The sequence below is a fragment of the Anomaloglossus baeobatrachus genome, chromosome 3, assembly GCF_048569485.1.
Source record: "Anomaloglossus baeobatrachus isolate aAnoBae1 chromosome 3, aAnoBae1.hap1, whole genome shotgun sequence".
Classification (NCBI taxonomy): domain Eukaryota; kingdom Metazoa; phylum Chordata; class Amphibia; order Anura; family Aromobatidae; genus Anomaloglossus; species Anomaloglossus baeobatrachus.
The window spans coordinates 556,052,640-556,072,314 of NC_134355.1; the positions used below are offsets into that span (position 1 = coordinate 556,052,640).

The 19,675-nt window shown below is 43.4% G+C and overlaps 1 protein-coding gene across 1 annotated transcript in view; it reads left to right on the forward strand.

Moving 5' to 3' along the window:
* Window positions 1–3,807: 3,807 nt before the first annotated feature.
* LOC142296810 (diacylglycerol O-acyltransferase 2-like) overlaps window positions 3,808–19,675 on the forward strand; it is a 62,716-nt gene continuing 46,848 nt past the window's right edge. The window contains exons 1-3 of the mRNA XM_075340821.1: window positions 3,808–4,008; window positions 8,293–8,405; window positions 12,686–12,776. Coding sequence (XP_075196936.1) covers window positions 8,388–8,405; window positions 12,686–12,776 — 109 coding nt within the window. The 5' untranslated portion in view covers window positions 3,808–4,008; window positions 8,293–8,387. The remainder of the gene's footprint in view (window positions 4,009–8,292; window positions 8,406–12,685; window positions 12,777–19,675) is intronic.

Below are 19,675 nucleotides of genomic sequence, written 5' to 3' on the forward strand. Positions count from 1 at the left end.
AAAAGTCATTATCTCAGAACATTAGAATATTATATAAGACCAACTGAAAAAATGATTTTAAACTCAGAAATGTTAGTGTCTACTGTAAAGCCTGTACAGTAAATGCCTCAATACTTGGTCGGGGCTCCTTTTGCATGAATTACTGCATCAATGCAGCGTGGCATGAAGGCGATAAGCCTGTGGCACTGCTGAGGTGTTATGGAAGCCCAGGTTGCTTTGATAGCAGCCTTCAGCTCGTCTGCATTGTTGGGTCTGGTGTCTCATCTTCCTCTTGACAATATCCCATAGATTCTCTATGGGGTTTAGGTCAGAGGAGTTTTCTGGCCAATTAAGCACAGTGATACTGTGGTTATTAAACCAGGTATTGAAACTTTTGTCATTATGGACAGGTGTCAAGTCCTGCTGGAAAATTAAATCTCCATCTCCAAAAAGCTTGTCAGCAGAGGGAAGTGCTTTAAAATTTTCTGGCAGATGGCTGCGGTGACTTTGGTCTTGATAAAACACAATGGACCTACACAGGTAGATACTTTCATCTGAAAACAATGCCTTGGACCACTGAGCAACAGTCCAGTTCTTTTCCGCCTTGGCCCAGGTAAGACACTTCTGGCGTTGTTTATTGGTCATGATGGCTTGACACAAGGAATGTAACAGTTGTAGCCCATGTTCTGGATACGTCTGTGTGTGGTGGCTCTTGAAGCACTGACTCCAGCAGCAGTCCACTCCTTGTGAATCTCCCCCAAGTTATTGAATGGCCTTTTCTTAACAATCCTATCATAGCTGCGGTTATCCCAGTTGCTTGTGCACCTTTTTCTACCACACTTTTTCCTTCCACTTAACTTTCCATTAATATGCATGGATACAGCACTCTGAACAGCCAGCTTCTTTAGCAATGATCTTTTGTGGCTTACCCTCCTTGTGGAGTGTGTCAATGACTGCCTGCTGGACATCTGTCAAGTCAGCAGTTTTCTCCATAATTGTGTAGCCTAGTGAATTGGACTAAGGGACCATTTTAAGTGCTTCAGAAGCCTTTGCAGGTGTTTTGTGGTAATTATTCTAATTTTATAGAACTAATGACTTTTGGGTTTTCATTGTCTGTAAGCCACAATCATCAAAATTAACAGAAATAAACAGTTGAAATAGATCACTCTGTTTGTAATGACTCTATATAATATGTTTCACTTTTTGTATTGAATTACTGAAATAAATTAACTTTTTGATAATATTCTAATTTATTGAGAAACACTTGTTCCTGTCTCCGTGGCTGCTGTTACATCCGGGTCCGCAGTCAGTGCTGTGAGTATGTATGAGCATAATGAGCGGCCCCGAAGCAACAGCAGAGACCGCGGCGCTGGAGGTAGGTATAAAAATTATTTATTTTTAAGTATCCTGTGTTTTCTCCGGTACGTGTCACACTGATGTTACAAGGATCACAGAAGTGTGCAGTCCATGTGACACCCGTGCTGCCAGCAGAAAACGGATATGTCTTTGTGTGGAGAACATGGGCACACAGTCCACGTGAAAACACAGATGTGTGATCAAGACAATTGATTTTAATGGGTCCACGTGAGTCCGTGTCTCTGATACATGTGAATATGGACGTCACATGTACCGGAGACACAGATGTGTGAAGGAGGCCTTATTGTGTAGGAATTAAATTGAAACTGCAGTAGGATTGGCACTTTAAAAAAAAGTGTAGTCCACAATGCTTTTAGGTCTCGATGAAAACAAGAACAACACCAAAAAGAAGTGGCTCAGTCTGGGTTTCCATCTGAATCCTGTTTTGGGTGGAACATAGATACAAACCCAAATTCAGGGCTCAGCATAGAGCACAATGTGAACTTTAGCCTCATACAATTTTTTGGACTGGTTAGACAACGTTACAGATCTTTGAATTATGACCAGGGAATTAGCTAAACTAAAATCTTGACTCCCCTGCCCCTGGATTGGCTGAATCCCTAATCAAAGCTCCAGACTAATCTTTTTAATGAGTTGAATATTGACTTTTGGCAATAGTGACTGTAGTGCCCCTGAAGCCATCAGGGAGCTGCAAGGTACTGCATCCCCACCAGGATGCAGGGCCTACCCCCAGGGACCCAGAAGACCAGTGCTGGTAACAACAAAAACATTCCAAACAATCCCTGTTTTATCCCCAATTTCCCCATTGACTGGTGGAAGGCTAGGGTTAGTTTGACCCAATGGATGGCCACAGAGAAGTAGAGCCATTCCAGTCCACTAGATGACCAGGTGGGAGGGGCAGACAGTGGACAGTCAGAGAGGAGTCGAGTGGAGAGAATCGTCGTGACGGATGGACTGACCAGAGTGTAACGGTGACCTGAGGGCCCAGGCGGTTGGTTGCTGGTGGAGTACGGTGGAGTGCTCCTGGAACCATAGCACCAATGAGGTACAGAATCCTAGGTCACACAAATGCTCCAGGCAGGCCTAATAAAATCTGCACATTGAGGGGACCATCAAGGAGCTCACTGACCTTGATGTTCGGGACTCAGTAGCAACGGGAGAACCGGGGAACAGGACCAGAGACTCCGACCCCAAAGGGTTCACGCTACTGTCATATGGACTACCGTTGAGGGACTACCACGAGGGGACCCCCAGATGCTCCAAGCCATGGGGACCCACCAAGTAAAGACAGGTGCAGGGGAAAGAAGCCACCAGGTCACTAAACCGGCACTGGGACTAAGGGGACCAGAGGTCAAGACTAGGCTTATCTCGGGTAACCAGTCTCCATCTTACTGTGTTTAAAGGAACCAGTTACACTGCAACCCCTTGTGTGGCCTACCTTCTTTCTGCACCCATCTACACCACCTATCCTCTGGGGCCCGGCCCTACTTGCGGAGGGCTTAACACCCAGGCTGCTATCAACACCAGCCCCAGTAGTGAGAACTGTGCAGCGGCGTCTCCATCCATATAGCCACAACCTGCAAGTGGCGTCTTGTATAAACTTTCATTTAATCTCCCCTGTAAATACAGTATATCCCTTTTAAAAAGTGTCCCCAGGACACGTAACCGAGCAAGGGCCACCAAGTGACATTTCCCCAGCAATAAACCACCCGGAACCGAGAATCCCATAACCCTGGGCGACACTTCACCATAATAGGTGGCACCTGGGAAACCTTTCTCTTCCTTCTGGAGAAGAGCTCATTTACATCGCATGTATTTAGCTCACCAACACAAGGTAATGCGATCGATTATGTAGACATTCCCCTGACATGAGCATACTAATCTAACAAACATCACTGTTTATGTGGCTGCTATTTCTAAGTGATGGCATTAAACCATCATTGAAGATTGTAAGCTCTTTCGAGCAGAGTTATTATTTTTCCTTTTAATTATTGTATTTTCTATGATTGTTGCTTATGACTGTTTTTATATGGACCTCTGTATTGTGAAGAGCTGCGGAATATGTTGGTGCTATATAAAGATTATTATTATTATTTATATTCTTTGGAATTCTTTTGCTAATTGCATTTTGGGCGGAATCCCTGTAATTCCGCACCATCTTCAGTTCTGTCCTGATCCTCCTTATTATTAAGGTGAATGAATGATGGACTGGGAACTGAGGTCACTATGTCATGATCTTCCCAATGTAAGTGCACATAAAATATGCACACGTATACTTCTAAATGTGAGTAAATCCAGCGTTCAGTGCAGAGAAGTCAGCAGAATTGCTTCCGCGTCTTTAATTCCTATCACATGCTTGGGCTGTGCAGGAGTTAATTCTTTCCCTGATCCGGCTACATCACAGCATCTGATGAATTTCAGACGTCGAAAAAAAACCCACTCTGTCCAATCAGAAGCCGCAGTCGGCAGCAAATCAGGATCCTTCTTGCATCCTGTATGTGTGAGTGTGTGGGTACCAGACCGCTCCATCTGCCCTGGTATATTAAGGTCAGGACCATGTGTGCGATTCAGTGTGGGCACAGCTGTGGATGACCCCTACCAATGACACGCTCAGTGGAATACAGCCCAGAGTCTTCCCCTACTGGGGTGGAGGTAGGTTTCTGTATGCATGACTTCTGTAAGGGGGGTGGAAGCTAATCCCACTGCTGTGGCCTGTGAAGAAGCGTGTTGTAGGGCTGAGCCGGACGACTTCACAATCATTATTTCTAGAATACATTGAGGTGAAGGCCTGGGATACAAAAGACAAAGAAGCGGGGAGGGGGGAATTAACGCGCTTGCATTCTGCACTTTCTCCAAAACTAACAGATCGTCTCCGTGCGACATAGTGTCATACATAGGAAAGCCTCGTGTATTGCGGTATACATGATACATGACTGGTTAGCACTAAAGGTCATGGTGTGGGACCTAACACAAAGTATAAGTTTTATTATGTAAGTATAGTGATCCTCTTGCTATATTTTAGCTGCAGAATAGGAGCTCGGGACAAGAGTTGGGCTCCACACATATGTAAGGCTATGTGCGCACGTGTGCGTATTGCATGCAGTTACGCTGCGTTCTGCACCGCAGCGTAACTGCATGCGTCCTGCGTCCCCAGCACAATCTATGAAGATTGTGCATGAGACGTGCCCCCCTTGGTGTATTAGAACGCAGCGATTCGGCTGCTGCCCGAAGCGTGCGTTCTAAGAAGTGACATGTCCCTTCTTTCGTGCGGTTTGCATGCTGTCTATAGGGAGAGGCAGCATGCAGAGCGCACGAATTCTGCAGGCACCAGGGGCTTCAGAACGGAGCATTTCAGCTGCGCTCTGAAGCGGACCTTTTGTGTGCGGTGCAGAACGCACACGTGCGCACATAGCCTTACAGTAGATATGCATCATATCTTACCCTGTGGTTGTATGGGAAGAGGCAAAATATACCTTTTGCAATCCCAATGATATAGAGAGAGACAACCGATCACACTACCAATTTGTGAATGATGCCCCAATTAGGAAAGGAGTTTCTAGGAAGTAGTGGACTATAGGCTATATGCACACGCTGCAGTTTTGTTTCTTGAGCAAAAAACGCAGCCTCTGACAGAAAAACACATCAAAAACCGCATGCGTTTTTACCATGTTTCTGTGCATTTTTGCCACGTTTTTGTTCATGCGTTTTTTAAAGGAGAAACAAAATAGGATAGGATGATTGATAGCTAGAATAGATAGAAAAAAATAGAACATATAGAATAGATAATTAGAAAAAACTGAATGGATAGAACAGAATAGCTCGATAGAGGGATAGCTAGCTTGGCCAGCTGTTTTTTTTTAAATTATTTTTTGGTTAGAGGGAACCTGTCACCACTGTCTTGACCTATAAGCTGCGGTCACCACCACCGGGCTCTTATATACAGCATTCTAACATGCTGTATATAAGAGCACAGGCCGCTGTGACAACATAAAAAACAGTTTATAATACTTACCTAACGGTCGCTCTGCGGTGGATGAGGACCTAATGGGTGTCTCTGTTGTCCGGTGCGGGCACCTCCCCTTTCGGCCATCTTCGGCTTCTTTCTGAAGCCTGTGTGCATGACGCGGTTACGTCATACACACTCGCCGGTCCTGTGCAGGCGCACTACAATACTTTGATCTGCCCTGCTCAGGGCAGATCAAAGTGCGCCCGCTCAGGACCTGAATGCCGGTGAGTGCGGATGACATCGGACCCGTCATGCACCACAGCTAGAGAAGAAGGAGAACAAAGATGGCCAAAAGAGGCGGCTCCCGCACCGGCCAACGGAGATGCCCATTAGGCCCTCATCCACCGCAGCGTGACCGTTAGGTAAGTATTAGAAAGTGTTTTTTATGTTGTCACAGTGGCCTCGGCTCTTATATACAGCATGTTAGAAGGCTGTATATAAGAGCCCGGTGGTGGTGGCCACAGCCTATAGTCCAAAAAAGTGGTGACAAGTTCCCTTTAAAAAAAAAATGACAAGGGCTTCTCCAACATTTTTCATATCCAGCACAGGAACAGCAGCAGCTACGGGCTGCAACCATCAGCTGTCTGCTGTACCTTTGCTGGTTAAAATAAATTGAGGGGATCCTACCCTTTTTTTTTTTATTTGATTTATTTAAAAAAAATAAATGACTTGGGGTCCCCCTCATTTTTATAAAACCAGCCAAGGTGCAGCAGACAACTGGGGACTGATATTGTTAGGGTGGGAAGGGCCATATTTATTTGGCCCTTTCCAGCCTAATAATAGCAGCCCGCAGCTGCCACAGAAGTGGCGCATCCATTAGATGTGCCAATTCTGCCGTTGGACCCAGCTCTTCCATTGCCCTGGGGCGGTGGCAATCGGGGTAATAAGGAGGTAATAGCAGCCCATAGCTGCCGCGAAGTCCTAGATTAATGATGGCAGGCGTCTGAGACTCCCCCATCACTAATCTGTAAGTGAAAGAAAATATACACAAACACCGCAAAACTCCTTTATTTGAAATAAAAGACAAAAAACACCCTCTTTCACCACATTATTAACCCCCAAACACTCCTGCAGGTCTGACGTAATGCACACGAGGTCCTACGACACTTCCAGCACTGCTACATCTGACACTCACAGCGTGCGCCATAGAACATGACTGCCGGCTGTGAGCTCCACGCAGCAACTGACGTGAGTTGCATTATCAGCGGTGACATCACTCAGGTTAGTTGCAGCCACAGCTGGAGTCCTCCACTTGTGACAGCAAATCACCAGCGTGACTAATTGAGCCGCGTGATCAGCGCGACATATCTCAGGTTAGTCGCAGCCACAAGGTGTCAGAATGAACTCAGGTGAACCCCTGAGGTCACAGCACCTCGTCCCGGCTGTCATGGCAGTGACGTCATGGTTCACCCGAGTTCATTCTGACACCCTTTGGCTGTTATTAACCTAAGTGATTTCGCACTGATCACACAGCTCACTTCAATCACTCTGGTGATTAGCTGTCACAGCTGGAGTTCTCCACCTCTGATCACAAATCAGGCCTGAAGTGAGCCCACAGGTGGAGGACTAACCTGAGTGAGGTACCTCACAGCGGGCAGTCATGCTCTATGGCCACTCGCTGTGATTATCAGTGCTGGAAGTGTCATGGGACCTCGTGTGGATTATGTCTGATCTACAAAGGTGTTATTGGTGTTAATAAAGTGGTGAAGAAGGGTGCTTTGTTGTCTTTTATTTCAAATAAAGGATTTTTAAGGTGTTTGTGTTTACTTTTAATTGTCTCAGACGTCTGCCATCAGTAATCTAGGACTTAGTGGCAGCTATGGGCTGCTATTAACTTCTTATTACCCCGATTGCCACCGCACCAGGGCAGTTGGTAAGAGCCTGATAAAGTGTCGGGACTGTCGCATCTAATGGATGCAGCAATTTCAGGCGGCTGCAGGCTGATATTTTTAGGCTGGGGGCAGCCTAATAACCATAGGCCTCCCCAGTCTGAGAATACCAGCCTCCAGGTGTGGGGCTTTGCCTTGGCTAGGTATAAAAATTGAGGGGACCGCATGCCTTTTTTAAAACTATTTGTTTTACTGTATGATATAGACCCGCCCACCGGCGTCTGTGATTGCGCGTCTGACTGTAACCAATCACAGCCACTGGTGAGTCGGGGAAGCAGTGAATATGTATGAGCCTAATGAGCAGCCAAGAAGAAGAATGAGAGGCCACAGGAGCACTGTGACATCTATGCCGGTGATCAGTGAGTATGAAGTGATTGCGCCTACCCTTTTGCGCCGGATTCTGGTTCCCATAGACTTTATATGGGGACCACATCTGGCCAGATATGGGATCAATCTGCCAGTCCTCCGAAACGCAGGGACAAAACGCATAAAGAATTTACAGGCTGCTTCTTTTTTCTGCACTCAAAACTGCAGGCAAAAAAGAAGCAACGTGCGCACAGCTTCTGAGTTTTCATAGACTTTGCCAGGAAAGGCAATGCACGCAGTTTTGGGCAACAAACTGCATCCAAAAACGCAGCAAAAAAAAAGCAGCGTGTGCACAGGGCCTAATACTGGATATTCACCTCAGCAAGAATAGGGAAGAATATGAGAATTCAGATACAATGAAACCTTTCCAGAAGACCACCTCTTTAAGAAAACCACCTCTAATATAGACTACATTTTTATCTGATGGTTTGTTTACCCTTATATCCTATCCTCTATGTATGTTGGCCTTCTTCTTTGGGAGGAGGACATGTTTTCACTCCAATTTATTATTTTTCTTTATATAGCGCCAACATACTGTATATCGCAGCGCTGTACACACATTCATCACTGTTCCCCTTGGGACGATCAATCTAAATTCCCTATCAGGGCTGTCATGGATAGGATTAGGGTTTGTGTTGTGTTAATGTTTCTAAATAGCGTAATGGTTTCTTTCAGCAATAAGTATGTGATTACTGGCTTCCCTACGGCTGGTATCCTATGGGGATCTTTGTATCTTCAGATGTGTGACCAAAGCCACAGCTGCCTGCCAGATGGATTCCCACCAGGAGGTGAGCACTGCGCGATGAGAACAAATCTCACATACGGGTTCTGCCATATTATAGATGGGTTCTAACAGGTAAACTGATATACCCTCAAAATAATCCAGACGTAAAGATGACAACCACACTTTCAGTTATTCTTACCCTTGCTATGGGAACAATTCTATTAAAAGGAGTCCGTCATTTCCAAAATGCAAATTAAACTGTTTCAACATTTATATATGGGACTTGACCCATATTAGAATCAAACCAGGTATATATATTTTAACGTTATAGTTTCATAAAAAACTACTTTCAATTAATATACAAAAAAGGGCGCTTTGGTGCACCCTTGGCATGGCTTATGGCTTGGTGCGCCGTTACACCCTCCGATTTGCATATTACAGACTGTCTCTTGATAGACACCACTCGCTTAGTAAGAATGAGTGCTGTTTAAAATCACTCCTTTTTCTGCACTTGTGCACTGACAATGAGCAATCGCAACACAATATGGCTATGGGCGCACTCATTATTCTTGGGTCCTTTTTGTGTACTGCCATCAGTGTCGGTGCACAAGTGCACAGGCAATGATTGCTTTTAGGAAAAAAGGAAAAGAAGGACCCAGCACCAATTCACTTAAAAATAAAATCCAAGGCTTTATTAGGTCATCTTAAAAACAATAATCATCCAAGTGGCTCCTTTGTATACGACCAAGAGACGCGTTTCGTTCTAAAAAGTAAAAACAAAGGACTTTGTTTTTACTTTTTAGTCCGAAACGAGTCACGTTCTTATGCTTGGGCGTATATTATGGGCCTCTTGGATGATTATTGTTTTTAAGATGACCTAATAAAGCCTTGGATTTTATTTTTAAGTGAATTGGTGCTAGTCCTTCCCTTCCTTTTGCCTGAAGTTCTATTTCTGGACTGGCCTGTCCAGTGAACCACGAGCACTCCAGCCAAAGTCCTGGGACACGTTCATAGTGGGTGAGCTGAAAACTTTTTGACTTCATTCCAATGATTGCTTTTACGCAGTGCTCACTCTTACTAATCGAGTGCTCTCTATTAATACAAGAAACTGACCATAATATGCAAATCAGAGGTCATAACGGTGCACCAAGCCATAGGTCAAGCCAAGGGTTCAACAAAGCGTCTTGTTTTGCATTTTAGATAAAAGTACATTTTTCCATAAAAATAACATTAAAATGTATATACTTGGTATGATTCTTTTAGAGGCTATGTTCCCTATCTAAATGTTTAAGCTGCTCAATTTGTACTTTTGGGAATGACAGACTTCCTTTAAAGTGAACCGGTCACCTACTCACCTGCGGGGCAGTCCAATACGTTGCGGTCTGTTGGGCGTCACTGATCTTGAACTGGTGTGTACCCTATCTGTGTGATTGGTGGCCTTCATCCTGCGTCGTGTGGATGACACGTCTTACATAATCAACATAGCGTCCTCCGTTGTGCTCCGGCGCATGCGCACTTCTCTGTGCCATGCTGAGCACAGAGCAAAGTACTGTAATGCGCAGGCGTGAGGAAAGGTCAAGGACTGCCTGCACATATGCATTACAATACTTTGCTCTGCCCTCAGCATGGCACAGAGAAGTGCGTGTGCTCAGGAGCGCAATGGAGGGCACTGTGTGGAAGATGTAGGATGAGTCACCACACGAAGTAAGAAGGAGGACGGCGATCTCAAGGATAGAGGAGGCGTCAGACCCAAGACCAGCAACGCCCATCAGACCGGAACGTATTGGACCGCTCCACAGGGGAGTAGGTGACAGGTTGCCTTTTAAGCAATAGCATCCAACAAGGAACCAACTAACTGCTGACAGGTTGCCTTTAATTGCAGTGACCCACATAGACAATGCTGCACTCTTTGTTACTGCCTCCAATGCTAACTGCCACGTGGCCACAATTTTAGAAAGTTAAATATTTCAAAATGGGAATATTTCATTTCTGTATGTTTTATAACTCTGCTTCAGATTAAAGCTGGTGTCACCCATAACGACAACGACGTCGCTGCAACGTCACCATATTGTGTGACGTTGCAGCGACCTCAACAGCGACGTCGCTATGTGTGACACATAACAACGATCAGACCCCTGCTGCGAAATCGCTGCTCGCTCCTGAATGCTCCAGGTCATTTTTTGAACGCTGCTATCCCGCTGCGCCATGCTGATAAGCTGATAATCCTTTTGTTTGACACCGCAGCAGGGACGCTACGCTACGTCTGAAACCACACAACAACCGTCGATGTCGCTATGATCGCTGCTCCGTCGCTGCTTTTTATAACATGTTTGACAGCTTACTAACGATCATCTATGGTCGCTGCTACGTCACAGAATATGGTGACGTTGCAGCGACGTCGTTGTCGTTGTCGTTATGTGTGACCCCAGCTTTAAGAAAATATTTTATGTGCCCAAATACTATTTACCTACAGATAAAGGGTTAATCTGCTGATTAATTGCATTCCTTACTGAAAGCACGGCCACCAGGAGAAAATTAACTTTACTCCTCCTGGGAGCCACCGGCTTTCAATTATAGTGGCGCTCATGGAGCAGCTTTAATCACTGCTCACTAGACTGTAAGCATACCCAGCACTTGGATTGACAGCTTGCGGTGCATGACATCTGTACAGAGTGAATTGTCAATCCAGGTGTCAGGGAATGCTTACGATGCTGTGAGTGATGATTGTAACCTTTCAATTCACGCCTCTATAACGGAAAACCGGCAGCTCCTGGGAGGAATAAAGATCATTTTCTCCCAGTAACTGCACACTCAGTACTGTAGCCAAACAGCATTGGAACACTATTAACCTGCAGATAATCCTATTCCTGCAGGTTAATAGCGTTTAGTGACAAGTTTTCTTTTAATGGGTAATTCCTTCAAATATTTTCCTCACAATGATATAGGTAATTCACTTATTTTATAATTTAGGTTTTATTGGTGCATGCTAAAGTTTAATATGAGTATATGGAATCAGTAGTGAAAAAGTTACATGAACACACAAGTGAAAACTGCCATTGTGCTATGGTTACTGTAACCAAGCCCTGTACTATAGGTGGCTGGGGTGTCCTCATCTGGACAGACTGGCAGCACTCAAAAATTGGCTGAAAAGCGGCTTTTTGTTGATGTACTGGTCCTGAGGAAGAGGTTTTTACCTCGAAACGCGTAGACCTATGGAATAAAAGAAAGTTTATCTTCATCAACATTCTACATCTTCATTTCGGCTGATGCGCGGCTTTAACCCCTTCTCTACTCCATTTTGTCTACTGTTTGTGTTGTCTGACCTCTAATGACAGCAAACACGTTTTATATATTTTTTTGTACACCTTGGGTGTGCACATACTTTCTTCTGCCCGCAATGTCAATGCATTAACACTAGAAGTCCCAGAGAGGGGTCATTTAACATTTCTACCTTTGGAACCCAGAGACGGGTCGAATGACCTGAAGAATTTTAGCGAACATCCTATAATCACCGTCTTTTGTTCTGTAATTAAGGCCATTACTGTCGCACCACAGGAGGTTGTTGTTTTCCATTGAGTTTAGCCATTTAGTTTCTAGTTAGTTCTATTCAGTTGGACTAAGGGTCATTTGACCCTCTTTCGGGACTTCAGGGGGAGCTCGAAATTTCTGGGACATCTAGTGTTAACCTGTTAGAGTGCACAGCATAACCCTCACTTGCTGCAGTCACCACTCACTACTTACATATACTTGAGGCATTTTCCTATATTATGTACTGACTCATGTCACCAATCACGTGAATTACACATGCTGCACTGTAGTAGATATATTGCCCATTGGTCACAGCATTCCCAGTATTATAACATAGGCAGAGATGCATCGCATTGTAAGTAGGTGAAATAGGCACAATCCTTACAATGCATTTGCCTAGTTATAAGGCAACTTGGGAAACCAAGTGGTTACTCCACTACAACAACATCAATGCTGACCCATAGAAACCATAACAGGAAATCTTAGATCTGGACAGTTCTGCATGTTACATTGGACTTCAGATGGGAACAGTCTTTTCTTTTTTTTTTTTTTTAGATGGGTGGTAGGCCTAATTTCAATTCTTTTACATGTGCAACATGTTAGGAGAATAACTAGAGACTACCAGGGACCACCAGAGTGGTGGCTTTGGAGCAGCACAGGATTTATATCAGGAAAGATATGTTATTTTATTATTATTATTATTATTATTATTATTATGTTCTCCTCTTTTAGCCTAATTTAATCAAATCCTGGACAACCCCTTCAACATTTGTTTTCCTCATTGACGTCTAAGGAATTGTTTTCTGATACTTGCAGAGAGAAGAGAGGCAGAAACACAACTGTTCATATATTGAGCTCCTGCAGACTCTGAGCGTGTTACAATGGATATTGACCTTTTTGCTATTAGGTGAGTATAAATATGTTTATTAAGTCCACCTATCTTTTTTTAGTTATGATCGGTTAATCTGAAGTCTAGTCTTCATGTGATTCCGGCATCATTTGAACATGCTGTCCTATTGTGGCTAATAGAGGCGGAGGAGACATTCACACCACCGTATTTTTGGGCTGAGTTCTGTCTGTAAAAGAAAAACACAAATCTGATCTTACACGAACAGCACTTGCACCAATGTTAGTGGCTATAGGGTGAGGAGAAGACACATGATGAAGGACAGAAGCGAGGGACACATTTAAACAGGAGGAAATGGTCAATTGAATAAATACATAAAATGCCACTGCTTCCTGTATGGGTATATATATATATATATATATCTATATATCTATATATATATATATATACACACATACACACACACACACACACACACACACAGTACAGACCAAACGTTTGTACACACCTTCTCATTCAAAGAGTTTTCTTTATTTTCATGACTCTGCAAATTGTAGATTCACATTGAAGGCATCAAAACTATGAAATAACACATGTGGAATGAAATAATTAACAAAAAAGTGCGAAACATTTGAAAATATGTCTTATATTCTAGGTTCTTCAAAGTAGCCACCTTGTCTTTGATTACTATTTTGCACACTCTTGGCATTCTCTTGAGCTTCAAGAGGTAGTCACCGGAAATGGTTCTCACTTCACAGATGTGCCCTGTCAGGTTTAATAAGTGGGATATCTTGCCTTGTAAATGGGTCTGGGACCATCAGTTGTGTTGTGCAGAAGTCTGATGGATACACAGCTGATAGTCCTACTAAATAGACTGTAAGGGCAAGCACGCACTTTGCGTTTTCCTACTTGCAGTTCTAAACGCACGTTTTGGGCTTAATTGATTTGACCAAAGTTGCCTTTTTCAGAAATTTAGCGCTGAAAACGCATGTGTATTTACTGCGTTTTAGTTGCGTTTTCAGCTTTTTGCATGGTTTTTCATCTGCGTTTTGACAGATGCGTTTTGAACGTCAATACACTGCTAAATAAAGTTTAAGCAGTCAAACATAATGAAAAAATATAAAAAAAACGGGACAAATCTATATTAATGGAAAAAATAATTAAAATAGATATATTTCATAAAATTATAGCGGTAATATACATATTATCCCTAAAATAGCAATAAATGCATATTTTTCTTAAATTAAATTGTCGGATTATGTGTGTGTGTAAAGGGACATATCAAATCATTATTTTGATGTCCAAAACGCATGTTTTCTGCAATGAAAAAGCAGGTAAAACGCAGGAATTTGAAGAAATCTTGTTTTTTGCCATTTCTCATTGACTTCAATGTTAACAAAACTGACCTAAAATGGCAAAAACAATTGACATGCTCCTTCTTTGAACGCATGGTTTTTGCCACAAAATATGCAAATTAAACGCAGCGTTTTAAAACGCAAAGTACGGCCTGAAAATCAACAGTTTTCATTGACTTTGCTGGAAAATCAAAACGGATGTATTTAGGCAGAAAAAAGGTGCTTCTCAAAACGGACAAAAAAAGCAGTGGAAATGCAAAGTGCATGCTTGCCCTTAGCTGCTTTTTTTCTTGCCATAATACAAATTCTAAGTAAAGAAAAATGAGTGGCCATCATTACTTTAAGAAATGAAGGTCAGTCAGTCTGAAAAATTGGGAAAACTTTGAAAGTGTCCCCAAGTGCAGTGACAAAAACCATCAAATCCTACAAAGAACCTGGCTCACATGAGGACCGCCCCAGAAAAGGAAGTCCAAGAGTCACCTCTGCTGCTGAGGATAAGTTTATCCGAGTCATCAGCCTCAGAAATCGCAGGTTAACAGCAGCTCAGATTAGAGACCAGGTCAATGCCACACAGAGCTCTAGCAGCCAACACATCTCTAGAACAACTGTTAAGAGGAGACTTTGTGCAGCAGGCCTTCATGGTAAAATAGCTGCTAGGAAACCACTGCTAAGGACAGGCAACAAGCAGAAGAGACTTGTTTGGGCCAAAGAACACAAGGAATGGACATTAGACCAGTGTAAATCTGTGCTTTGGTCTGATGAGTCCAAATTTGAGATCTTTGGATCCAACCACCGTGTCTTTGTGCGATGCAGAAAAGGTGAACGGATGGACTCTACATGCCTGGTTCCCACCGTGAAGCATGGAGGAGGAGGTGTGATGGTGTGGGGGTGCTTTGCTGGTGACACTGTTTGGGATTTATTCAAAATTGAAGGCAAACTGAACAGGCATGGCTACCAGAGCATCTTGCAGCTGCATGCTATTCCATCCGGTTTGCATTTAGTTGCACCATCATTTATTTTTCAATAGGACAATGACCCCAAACACACGTTCAGGTTGTGTAAGGGCTATTTGACTAAGAAGGAGAGTGATGGGATGCTACACCAGATGACCTGGCCTCCACAGTCACCAGACCTGAATTCAATCGAGATGGTTTGGGGTGAGCTGGACCGCAGAGTGAAGGTAAAAGAGAAAACAAGTGCTAAGCATCTCTGGGATCTCCTTCAAGACTGTTGGAAGACCATTTCTGGTGACTACCTCTTGAAGCTCATCAAGAGAATGCCAAGAGTGTGCAAAGCAGTAATCAAAGCAAAAGGTGGCTACTTTGAAGAACCTAGAATATAAGACATATTTTCAGTTGTTTCACACTTTAAGTATTTCATTCCACATGTTTTAATTCATAGTTTTGATGCCTTCAATGTGAATCTACAATTTTCAGCGTCTTGAAAATAAAGAAAACTCTTTGAATGAGAAGGTGTGTCCAAACTTTTGGTCTGCACTGTGTGTATATATATATAAAATATAATTCTGAGTCCCTCGCTACTGTCCATCATATGTCTTCACCCTATACCCACTATGAAAATAAAATTAACTAATATGATTATCACTTTATATTGTTCTACATTTAATAAAGTTTATTAGAATTTTTTACAATGGTTTTTCTCACTACTTTTTGGCAACCCCTCATTTTTGCAGTTATATTGTTATTTTGCACTGCTCAGTATAGGAATTATGGTCCCATTTATTGTCCAATTTTCTGATTCTCTTTTCAAAATCACATTCATGTATCTGCTTTTTTCCTAATGGGAGCGCACCTGACCTCATCTTACCCTGCTCGGCAGTGACTAATAGCTGCTATATATCCGCATTCACATGCCAGTCACTGTCATTGCTACTAAAAGTCAGGAAGAGCGCTCATAAAATCAATTTGATCAAAAAATCAAAATACAGGCTTTTCATCACGAGTCTGTTTATTTTGCATCCATTGCTTCTATCCAAAATAGCACAATATTTTGGGTTAATGGTACTGTGGATCCAGAGCCCTTTAGGATTTATTACCCACGGTCCAGGTTCAGTTTGCTGTCCTTACGCTAATTACCCTATAGCAAAGTGCCCTGTTGGTGCCCACCTAGAATGTGGCACCTGAGGGAGTACGCCACCGAGTTCCGCACCTTTCGGTCCGCCCCACACTGTGCAACTCTTGAATAGATGATTCTGCTAAGGGTATTGTTACTATCTTGTAAATGCAATTAAGAATATATAATTTGTTTCAAAAAAAGACGTAAAATACTGGGAGCCACAAATGTACTTGGTTGCCTGATATAACACGGATTGGTACGCTGCTTGTGATTCATAATGGTTCTGAGAGTTGTTCAGACTGACCTCTAGCGTATGTCATTTTGAATGAGTACAGGGAGCCCGCTTACTGATTGTCCATACTATGACACCCACCCATCTTGTGACATGTCAGCAGGGTCGAACTGGGGTGTCTGGGGCCTACAGGGGGAATTGGCTCTAGGGGCCCACCCTACAACTATAAGCAAATACCTATTAGCCGCTATCCCTGTTATAGTGGAGCATCGACTGTTTAATATAGGAGACTCCTGCAAATCTCCTGTGCTCACCATAACTGTGATATACAATTACAGTAGTTCGCAGTAAAGGGATTCTTTGGTGAAAACAAGTTATCACCAATCCACAGGTTAGGTAGGTGATAACTTATTGATTGGTGGTACCAGACCAGTGGAAACCGATCAGAAGAATGTGGAACTTTTATTCCTGACAGGGCACTTTTATTACCATAATAAAATGCAGCGGGATGTGTGGCCGCAGCTCCATTCATCCTCTGTGGGGTGGGATGTGTGGCCGCAGCTCCATTCATCCTCTGTGGGGTGGGATGTGTGGCCGCAGCTCCATTCATCCTCTGTGGGGTGGGATGTGTGGCCGCAGCTCCATTCATCCTCTGTGGAGCAGTCAGATATAAACAAGTGCAGCGCTCGCAGCCACTGAGGGAATGAATGGATCAGGGGTCAAGACGGGCATGAGCTCCAGTGTAATGAAGATAAAAGTTGCACATTTTGCCGATCAGTGCAGGTCCCAGCAATCGGACCCCCACTGATCAATATGTTATCACTTATCCTTAGGCCACGTTCACACTTTCAGCATTTGGTTAGTATATTACCTCAGTATTTGTAGCAAAACCAGGAGTAGGTGAGAAATACAGAAGTGGTGCCCATGTTTCTATTATACTTTTCCTCTGATTGTTCCACTCCTGGTTTTAGCTACAAATACTGATGTAAAATACTGACCAAATACTGAACGTGTGCACAGGGTCTTAGAAAAGATGATTACTTGTTTTCACTGTAAAACCTCTGTAAGTGCATATTTCCTACAGTGTAATAATCCCAGGACAGGGAGGGGTTAAACATTTAAGTTTTTAATCTCTATTGGAAATAATCTTCCCGTTTATAGATAGAGAGAAAAAATGTGATCTCCATACAGAACACAATCCACTATACCAAGACCAATAATACCACATGCAGGGAGAAATATCGCCACACCATGATGAGACAACCGATTACTACCTCACAGTGAATAAATACAGCCACATAGAAGAGAGTAATACCGCCACTCCATGACAAGACTACATAGTGACTGAATACAACCACATACAAAGGAGAAATACCGCGACACTATGACCAGACCACATAATGTCCAAATAATACCACATACCAGAGAGAAATACCACCACACCATGACCAGACCACATAATACTACCACACAGTGACATGTAATACTACAATAATGATCATGAATAAAAACCACAATACTAGTAACACTAATATTATCATCAGTGCCATTATACACAGGAGCTCTGTATATAATGTATAAGATATAGGAATACAGTGATCACCAGTGACATTATATACAGGAGTTCTGTATGTAGAGTATACTGTGTGTGCACATGTAATACACTGACTTACCAGTGTCATTTCTAGCTGAAGTTATTCATCTTCATATTCTTCTTCATCCAGCACTGACCACCATCACTTCTTCCTGCCATGACTCAACTCTACAGAAAATAACACAGACACTTATAGCTGATCTCTTCCAGAGCACATTCCACACTTTTTCCCCAATATCTATACTACATCAGAGTTTTTTTTGTTCCCCCATGGAAGATAGTATCCTCAAAATTAAATTACATTTAATCAGTAATAATGTTTCCTAATTTCCCCTACAGTAATTATGCTCTACTTGCCACCATAAACTAATAATATATGTCCCTCATTCTGGCCCAAATATAGTAATTATGTCACTCATCCTGGCCCGTTTTATTTAATAAGGTCTCCCATCCTAGCCCCCTTTATTTAAAAATGTTTCTAATCCTGCCCCCCTTTATTTCATAATATCTCCCATCCTGCCTCCTTTATTTAAAAATGTCTGGGGGAACAAGTGGAATCAGAAGGGGTTGTTAATTACTTCCTGCACAAAATATCCCCCCTTACATTGCTCCTCTCCAAAATAACCCCACAAAGTGAACCTTTCCATAATGTCCCCCCCAAAACTTGCTCTTTCTATAACATCTCCCCCATACTATATCTCTGCATAAAGTTCCCCGATCCTCATTATACTATGCCGCCTCACATCCCCTTCCTAATTGCCCCATAATGTCCCCCATTGCCCCATAATGTCCCAATTTACTTCATAATTTTCTCCATTGCCCCATAATGTCCCCCATTGCCCAATAATGTCCCAATTTACTTCATAATTTCCTCCATTGCCCCATAATGTCCCAATTAATTTGCTCCATAATGTTCTCATTGCCCCAAAATGTCACTCATTGACCCATAATGTCCCAATTTGTCTCCCTAATGTCCCCATTGCCCCATAATGTCTCTCATTGCCCAACAATGTCCCAGTTTACTCTATAATGTCCCCCACTGCCCCATAATGTCCCAATTTGCTCCATAATGTCACAATTTGCTTCATAATGTCCCCCATTTCGCTATAATGTCCCAATTAATTCCATAATGTCCCTCATTGCCCCACAATGTCCCAATTTACTTTATAATGTCCCCCACTGCCCCATAATGTCCAAATCTGCTTTATAATGTCCCGTTTCCCCATAATGTCCCAAATTGCCTCACAATGTTTCAATTTACTGTATAATGTCTGCCCTGCCCCATAATGTCCTAATTTGCTTCATAATGTCCCCCATGTCCCCATAATGCCCCAATACTTTTCATAATGTCTCTCATTGCCCCATAGTGTCCCAATCTATATATATAATTGCCTTATTCTGTCTGTCTGTCTGTCTGTCTTGCTCCAAAATTGTGTCCTTACGGTGACACAAAGCTGATTGGCCGCTGGGCTCGCCATGGCCCCGCCCCCCCGCACGGATTGGCCGCTCGCCCAGGCTGCGCCCCCACACGGATTGGCCGGCCGCTCGCCCAGGCTCGGCCCCCCCCCCCACAGATTGGCCTCTCGCCCCAGCACCCTGCAGGCATTGGCAACTCGGCCACGCCCCGCCCCCTTCACGCAATGCACGCTAGCTCTGGCCCCACCCCCCCACGCATTCCCCGAACCGACACAGTCACGGAGCC